This window comes from Hibiscus syriacus, unplaced genomic scaffold (genome assembly GCF_006381635.1).
Source record: "Hibiscus syriacus cultivar Baekdansim isolate YM2019G1 unplaced genomic scaffold, ASM638163v2 tig00110020_pilon, whole genome shotgun sequence".
Classification (NCBI taxonomy): Eukaryota; Viridiplantae; Streptophyta; class Magnoliopsida; order Malvales; family Malvaceae; genus Hibiscus; species Hibiscus syriacus.
The window spans coordinates 2852472-2860998 of NW_024062568.1; the positions used below are offsets into that span (position 1 = coordinate 2852472).

Consider the following 8527-nt stretch of genomic DNA (forward strand, 5'->3'; position numbering starts at 1 on the left):
TCCATTGTTACATATGTGAATAAGAAATCTTCTAAAGGAACACATCGGTGAGAGCAGTCTTGGACTGCAAAGATGCCTTCAGCAACTCCACACCCTCGTTAATTCCGACAGCAATGACTTTTTTTTTCAAGCTCTCCGACATCCTTATTCTTGTACTTGTTGAGCAAAGCGACAATAAAATTAGTGGCAATAGGTCTCACCACAAGATCATCCGTGATCATGTAAGTTACAGCATCTTTGACAAAGCCTTCCTCAACCTTGTTTGGAAGATGGACAAAAGTGAACTTACCGTCCGTAAGTTTGTCACAGCGAGGACAGAAGGATTTCGGACCATTTGCGATATAAATGAGACAATGGATGCTCGTCACAGTGTCAACAGGTAATGACATGATATTAAAGAGATAATCAACAAAATCTTTGCCTGCTTTAGCATACAGAAGTCTTTGGGATTTTGGGGCTATCAGAAGCTTCAGGTTGACAGTGGTGGAAATTGGGGGCAGCCATGGAAAAAATACTGAAGGTAAAAGGCGAGATAATAACAGGATTTCAATACAGCTACTGCCTTGATGATATTAGCTGAGTCGAATTCTTTATATAGAGGTTAAATTGAAGTAAACCTACGAGCATAGAGAAGTGGAATGGTTAATGATCATATCCATAGCTTTTTGTATCAACTACATTGGAATTAAAGAAACTCCTTTAATGCTACATTGCAGGTTCAAATTATGTACAGATGAACTAGTGGAATGTCGAGAGTTCTCTGTGGTGAATGTTTCAATTTGTCCTTTCCAATTCTCGCTAAATGCATAGAGAAGCGGAAAGGCTAATGCATGTAAAACAAGTTTTGTTGAATTTCAGCGACCATAACCATAGTAACCAATTAAACGTGAACTCTTTACTTTCCAGTAGTATCATTGGCTCATGCACCGGAACAAGTTCAGTTGAAGTGATGCTTTGGAAGAGCTCATAAGTGTGATGAAGCTACACGGTGATCTTGATCCCTAAAACTGCTGATGTAACATTACCGAGCGTTCACTCTCAGAAATATAAGATGAGCTCCTTTCTCTATATAGTCTTGGATAAAACTATGGAGAAATGAAACAATGGAAGGGGCATATCACAGTGCCAACATGCGTGCAATGACATAACTCTGAAAAGAAAATCAACAAAATCTTCACCAGCTTCTGCATACACAAGCCTATGGGATTTTGGATCTATCAAAAGCTACAAAGTGTTAGTTGTTGGATTGGGGATGATTATAGTTTGAAAGATCTTTCAAATTTTCTTGTCTTCTCTTCAACCTCGACCTGTAACATTACTCTAATGGTGCCGTAAGCTTCAGATTTTTCTCTAATGGTGTCAAGGCAGTTACTGACGAGTTCTAGAGCATATTTGCGTTGGTTCAAAAGAATTCCCTAGATCTCAACACTTCAATTCAAAAAAAGAACTTAAGGTTCACATAGATCCTTCATCATTGAATTCCGATTTAGAATCCCTTTCAATTCCTTAATCAACATAGACCAATAAGACCACAATATAATTTCCTTGCCTACATGCTTGCTTCAAACCATAGAGACTTATGTACCCTACACTCCAGCATCTATCCAGACTTTTCAAGGAGCTGCTGCATATAAACTTCATTCAAATTCTCTTGTAAGAAAGTATTACAGAAATCCATCTGGTGTTTTGACCACTGAAATCCAGAAGCAAGAGCAATAACAGTTCAGTATCTATATAGTCAAATCATTCTTTCTGGTTCTAACCCTCGGTACAAACTTTAATTGAGATTCATATATCAAAATTATCAATACGAGACAGTAAAATTGTTTCAAAATCACACAACTACAATCACACCAGATGGAAGACACATATTTAAGTCAAACGATCTCCACATTCCTGGTGGAAGCCAACCGATTTTCATGCTTTACATATGTTCAACTTTGAACACCTTCCGAACTACACCATTACTACATACGAGGCAGAAGGCAATTGTCATTCAAAATGCAGAAGTTCAAAGATAAAACAAAAAGCTTCTCTTCCCAGACTGTAATTCAACCAGAAGTTCTCTCTATACCGGATTTGCCAACGTCGCTTTTCCCTGATTTCTTCCCGAGGAACACATCGGTGAGAAAGTTTTGGACTGCAACGATGCCTTCAGCAACTTCACACCCTATTTTCACGAAACCAAATGTTATGTTGTCCTGTAGAAAATAACATTAGACAATCATTATGGTACAACAAAAATATTGTTTTACCTCATTAACTCCGATGGCAACAACTTTTTCTTCAAGTTTCCCCACGTCCTTGATCTTATGATTGTTGAGCAGACTGTAAACCTAGTGGCAATAGGTCTCACCATTAGATCATCTGTGATCATGTAACTCACACCTTCTTTGACAAAGCCTTCCCCAACCTTGTTTAGTTTGACAAAATGGAAGTTACGGTTCATCAGATTGGAGCAGTTAGGACAGCGGGTTGTCGGATTATTTGCCACATATCGGCGACACTTGCCTTTGGAACCAACACCACAGCCATAGAGATTGGTGTACGATGAGGGTCGGATGGATGGCAACAAGAGCGATTCATTAGCAGCATAGCTAAAAGCTTACGGCTTCAAAAGGATGTTCACTTCAGCTTCCGACACCATGTAGGAACTAGACAAACCTTCGATGCTTGCATAGATGTTCCTAGTGCATCCAGGTGCTGCATGTTTACCGAGGAGCTTTACCACGGTGCCGACATGTAATGACATGATGCTGAAAATGAAATCAACAAAGTCTTTACCTGCTTCGGAAAATACGAGTCTTTTGGAGTTTGAGTCCATCAGGAGCTTGAGGCTGATGCTAGTGGGACTGGAGTCGGCCATTGGGAGAAAAGAAGAGAGAACTATTGTTTGAATGTGAGAAATTCTAAGACCCTTTGTTTTTAATTTTCTTTTGGTTTTTATAACGAGATGCATGGTTGCTGGTGGAGCTGGGCGTAGGGGGCTGGTGATGATAGCGTGTAGGGCAAAGTGGTGCCGTGCGGCAATAGGGTGATCGGTGCAATTAGTGCACTGACCTGATTTTGGGTTGCCGTGTCTACCACAAGCTTCAAGCTACCTTTTTAAGGTATAAACTTAATTTGAGTGTCACTTTTTTTTATGACAGTTAGTTTTATTAAAAATAAAAAATATTTAAAATTATAATGCATATTTATAAGTATAATTATAAATTAAATATATAATTAAAATTATTTTTTATAATTATTTAACAAGAATTATTCGCTTAGGATTACATAAGGATTTAATTAAAAAGTTTGAACAAAAGATATATATGAACATATCTGATTGCATAAACGAATCACAAAAGGAAATGAAGCTATTGAAAGATCAACAACATACTACAAATGAGAGTAAACGACATAAGAAAAGTCCAAATTTAATCCGATAGTTCAAAGCATAGAAGATCAACATGATAACAAATAAGCGTCATTTTGTTTGTTGTGATGATGTCAAATTCAACCATGAGAAAAAGATAAACGAAAACAACATCACACGACTGAAATCATACCAAAAGACAAAAAATATACCATAAAAACAAAATAAAAAACATGTCATAAAGATAAAATTATTAAAATTTTTTAAAAAATATAATTAAAGAAATAAATGAAAAATAAAAATGATTAATTATAGCAATTAATATTAAGATTGATATCATTATGATAAAAAAAAAAAGCAAAAGGGATAAGCGGCTAATTTGAGGGTGATTCTAACCCTACACAAATAGAGTATTTAAATAATATAATTACTTTAATAAAATTATTTATATATTTAAATTTATCTTTATTAATTATTTATTTGATAACGTAAAAATCATATATGATCATATGAGTTGCAAATTTTTTTGTTGAAAAATCACATTAGTATTTGATCTATTTATTGATAAATCCTAATCAAATATTATAAAGGTCCATTATGATCATACCTTCAAATTTAGTATATTATTCACAATAATATAATTGAAATTTTTAATTATATTTAAAAGATTAAGTATCTGATTCTACTAAATAATTATTTATTGCTTAAGTTACAACTTTTTTGACAAAGCCTTCCCCAACCTTGTTTGACATATTGACAAAACTGAAATTAAGGTCGGGATTTTATTGTATAGAAAAATAAAGGTAAAAAGATTATTTTTATCTTTGTAGTAGACTCAATTTATCATTTTCACTATTATCATATTTTCGTATTAATTTAGCTCTCGAAGTTGTTCAATTGCATCATTTTATACCATATTTCTCACTTAAAACCCTAAATTAAGCTTTAGGACTTTAAATTAGAGATTATGATTTATGGTTTAGGGTTTAGAAGTTAATGGGTTATGGTTTAGAGTTTAAGGTTATCAATTCAGGGTTTTAAGTTAGGGATAGGATATAGAATGATGTAATTAAATAACTTTGAGGATTAAATTGATACGAAAATACAATAAGAGCGAAAATGATAAATTAAGTCTACTACTGGAACAAAAGTAACGCTTAAGAAAAAATAAAATATACTAAGATTTACATAAAAAAACTCAAAAAAAAAACAGGACAGAGGAGAAGAAACTGTTCACTATGTTAAAAATACAAAATCTTTTATAATTGTTATATCATAGAACTCTTATACATACTTTTTATTTACAGGTATCAATCAGATTATACTATTCCGTACCACGGGAGCTACGAACCCCGCATCCCCGTCCTACTAGCCTCACTTTCCCACTATTTTGATTGTAATTTTATGGGTCAATCTAGGAAGAAATCGACTCATAACTTTAACAACACTTATATAAATGGGTGTATGCCGGGGTTGGATGGATGACAACAAGATAAGCAGCAAAGTTTAAAGCTTGAGGCTTCAAAAGGATGTGTTTGGTTGCTACTGATAGTGCCAATAGGCAATGACGGAATGTAGAACAGAGCCAAATTATAAATTTGGAATGACACTTGTAAGTTGAATATGCATAAACTAAAACAAGTTAAGAACATAACCCATACTTTTTATTATCAAATAATCAATTTGAGAAGATGACAGTTTCGAAATGAAAATTGAAAGAACAGAAGATGATAGATTGCTCGTTCAGTCCAAGATTTCAGTGCAGTGGTTGAGACTTTACAGAAGGCTCCTTCTTCCCACTAAGGAAAACAGTAGTAAGCACGGCCTTGGACCTGGACCAGATCAATGCCCTCAGCAATTCCACTGTCTATTTCACAAATAAAAGCAAGTTTAAGCTATTTTCATTAAGGATTCAGTGTCAAACTAATTTATAAACTTATAATGAGACAAAAAGATAATCTTTTACCTCCTTAATTCCAACACCAACGACTTCCACTTCGAGATCACCCACATCCTTAATGTTGAGCTCGCTGAGCAAAGTAATTATAGATTCAGTGGACATAGGCCTCACCACCAGATCATCCATTACCATGTAAGTTGCAGCTCCCTTGACGAAACCTACCTCAACCGAGCCTGAAGCTTTGATTGTCGGATTCACGAAAGTTACTTTATGTTTCATAGAACAAGAGCATGAAGGACAAATGGTATTCGGATTAGTTGTCACTTTTGGGCGACAATAGACATTATTAAAGTTGTCACACCTATAGAGATTGGTGTATGATGAGGGTTGCAGTGTAGGCAACAGGAGAGCTACATTAGCAGCATAGTTAGCAACCATTGGCTTCAGAAGGATATCTTTGTTTTCTGCTGATTGCATGTAGGAATCGCCCACATTTTCAATACTCTCATAAATGTTTCGAATGCACCCCTCTATTCCTTGTTTATTAAGGAGCCTTACCACAGTGCCAACGGGTAATGACAAGATGTTGAAGAGAAAATCAACAAAATCTTTGTCTGCTTCAGCATACAGAACTCTCTGGGATTTTGGGGCTATCAGAAGCTTCAGTCTGACAGTGGTGGGCCTGGGAGCAGCCATGAACTAATACTAATTGTAAAATGGTGAGATAATTTTGCTTGCTTTATATAGAGATGTTTCCTTCAGCATAAACATGATATTGAGAAAGAATCGGAAAGGACAAAAGGAACATTCACAAAAGAAAACTCTTGACTTTCCAGTAATTCATCAGTTGTTTGAACCTGCCATGTGAACATTAATGGAATTTTCTTTATTACTAACATTAAACTTAGTTGAATCCGTCACTAGGAGAATCAGCAACAGCTCATACCTCATAGGACGCTTTGCCTAACCTTTTTCATATACGAGCAAAAACAATAAGTAACGAAGATTTATGTGGGAAAATAGGCCTTAATACGTGGCTCGAACTCCGTGCCTAAAACATGGAAATCAAACAAACAAGTTTTAACTGAGCCAGCTCGAGTAGTTCAAGTTTTACTTGAAATCGAATCGAGAACTTTTGAACCTGACTAGACTCAAGCCAAGCTGTCTGGAGATTAGGGATGTAAATAAATTGAGCCAGAACGAATAAGGATGAGATGGTGTTCGTTTATTTATTTTTGAGAATGTTCGTATTTGGTTCATGTTCGTTTAAAATTTTAAATATCATATTCGTGTTCGTTTGCTTATTTTTTAAGGTGTTTGTGTTCGACTCATTTAACGTTCGCAAACATATTCATTTAACGTTGGTTTATAGTTCAACAACCAGCTCTTTTTATCCTTCTATTTGAAGGCAAAGAAACATGGTGAAACTATGCTATTAATCCTTAAATTTTTAAACTTCACAGTTTTAACTCCAAAGTTTACCCAATATTCAATTTAGTCCATACCTTTAATAATATTTAAAATATAAAAAAGGAAAAAAGGAGAACAAGTACACAAGTTTATAAATAGTCGATGAATGAGCTTATAAACGAGTCAATAAATGAGATTGTTCATGAACATAAATGTACCAAATATATCTTTATTCGTGTTTGTTCATTTATTAAATAAATATAAAAGTTTTGTTCATATTCATTTATATAGATTAATAAATGAACATAAATAAACCTTATATGAACATGCAAAGTCATTCTTTATAGATGCAGGCAAGCCTCGAGATCACATTTGTTTAATGTTTATGACAAATGATACGGAAAGACTTGGTTTATGAATAAAAATGCAGATGGGATTGTTGTGTTACCTATATGATCATGCAACAGTTTCAATGTCCAGGGTTCTTGAAGAGAAAGTCATTGGTATGAGAGTGAATCAGGTAAAGCATCCAAAGAATGCTTAGATTTCCTGCTAAAGAAACTAGGCATATCTATGGAGGTAAATAATTTGTAAAACTTGCACGGTTGTTTAAAAGTTAAGAATCTTATCCAGAAAATTAAGGAGTCTTGAAGATAATGGATAGAATCCCTTGTTCTTCACTTCAACTTAGTTATTTATTGATCTCAATTCAAAGGACTTACACACAAACACATGGCTGCCAACACCGTTAGCTTGAAGCTTCTGGTCGACTCAACAAGCCAAAGAGTTCTGTTTGCTGAATCCGGCAAAGATTTTGTCGATTTTCTATTCAACATTCTATCGTTGCCGATCGGCACCGTCACGAGGCTTCTCACGAAACACGACTTGGCAGGTTCACTTGGAAACCTGTATGACAGCCTTGAGAACATGAATGACACATACATTCAGCCATCAGCAAACAAAGAAACCCTTTTAAACCCTGTAGTTCCCAACACTACTGCAAATGTACCTCCTCTGTTGCCATCCATCGAATCACCGAAACCCGTCGGTATTTATCGGTGCGGTAACTTTTACAATAAAAACTGCCTTCCCTACGTTACAACAGACTCTACGTCCATTTGTCCTTCCTGCAAAAATGTCATGAACCAAAATGCATCGGTTGTTAATCCGAAACGGAAGGATTCATCCACCGCTGACGACGGAGGTTATGTGAAAGGAGTGATTACATACATGATCATGGATGATCTTGTTGTACGGCCTATGTCAGCCATCTCTTGTATTACTTTACTCAACAAGTTCAATGTCAAGGATGTTGGTGTTCTTGAGGAGAAAACCATCGATGTGGGAATGGATGAGGTAAGAGATAATCCCTTCTCTTTTACTGCCTTAATTTTGATAATATGACATTGTTCCCCCCCCCCTTTGCAAATAGGGTGTGAAGTTGCTCAAGGCATCGTTGCAATCCAAGGCCGTGCTCACCGATGTGTTCATCGAGAAGAAAGCCAGCAAAAACGGTGACGTTACCGGTTCACATTCGATTATTATATAGGAAAGGCTGGTTGAATTCCAGACTGCAAGATTGTTTCAAGATTATCTCAGTCTAGTATGAATTACTGGTTCTATGATCTGTTATTTCATAATGGCGTGGTTTGAAAAACCTTTTAAGGTTTACCTATGTTAAACATAGGTTGTTGTATTGCTTACTTGATATAAAATATATATAATTTTTATTTTTATTCGATAAAATAAGTATTTAAATAGAGAAAATATAGAGTGAAATATATTATTGTAATTATCCTTGATATATAATGGATAATTATAATATTATTAAATCAGATCAAGTCAAATTTTTTTTCCTA

The 8527-nt window shown here is 35.1% G+C and overlaps 2 protein-coding genes across 2 annotated transcripts; one reads left to right on the top strand and one right to left on the bottom strand.

Moving 5' to 3' along the window:
• Positions 1-5114: 5114 nt before the first annotated feature.
• On the bottom strand, positions 5115-5954 carry LOC120213424. Its single transcript, XM_039211578.1, has 2 exons — positions 5325-5954; positions 5115-5225 (listed from the first exon to the last, which is right to left on the bottom strand). The coding sequence occupies exons 1-2, from the start codon at positions 5952-5954 to the stop codon at positions 5115-5117; spliced, it is 741 nt and encodes a 246-aa protein (XP_039067509.1).
• Positions 5955-7361: 1407 nt separating this feature from the next.
• LOC120213040 lies at positions 7362-8302 on the top strand. Its single transcript, XM_039211187.1, has 2 exons — positions 7362-8024; positions 8101-8302. Exons 1-2 carry the CDS (start codon positions 7401-7403, stop codon positions 8215-8217), a joined length of 741 nt encoding a protein of 246 aa, XP_039067118.1. The 5' UTR covers positions 7362-7400; the 3' UTR covers positions 8218-8302.
• Positions 8303-8527: the final 225 nt, after the last annotated feature.

What these genes read in the sequence shown, in the direction of transcription:
- LOC120213040 (XM_039211187.1), top strand. Translation starts at nt 7,401, where the DNA reads ATGGCTGCCAACACCGTTAGCTTGAAGCTTCTGGTCGACTCAACAAGC. An exon ending in TCGATGTGGGAATGGATGAG is followed by an intron (nt 8,025 to 8,100) that starts GTAAGAGATAAT and finishes CTTTGCAAATAG; the next exon opens with GGTGTGAAGTTGCTCAAGGC.
- LOC120213424 (XM_039211578.1), bottom strand. Translation starts at nt 5,954, where the DNA reads ATGGCTGCTCCCAGGCCCACCACTGTCAGACTGAAGCTTCTGATAGCC. An exon ending in TTGGTGTTGGAATTAAGGAG is followed by an intron (nt 5,226 to 5,324) that starts GTAAAAGATTAT and finishes TTTGTGAAATAG; the next exon opens with ACAGTGGAATTGCTGAGGGC.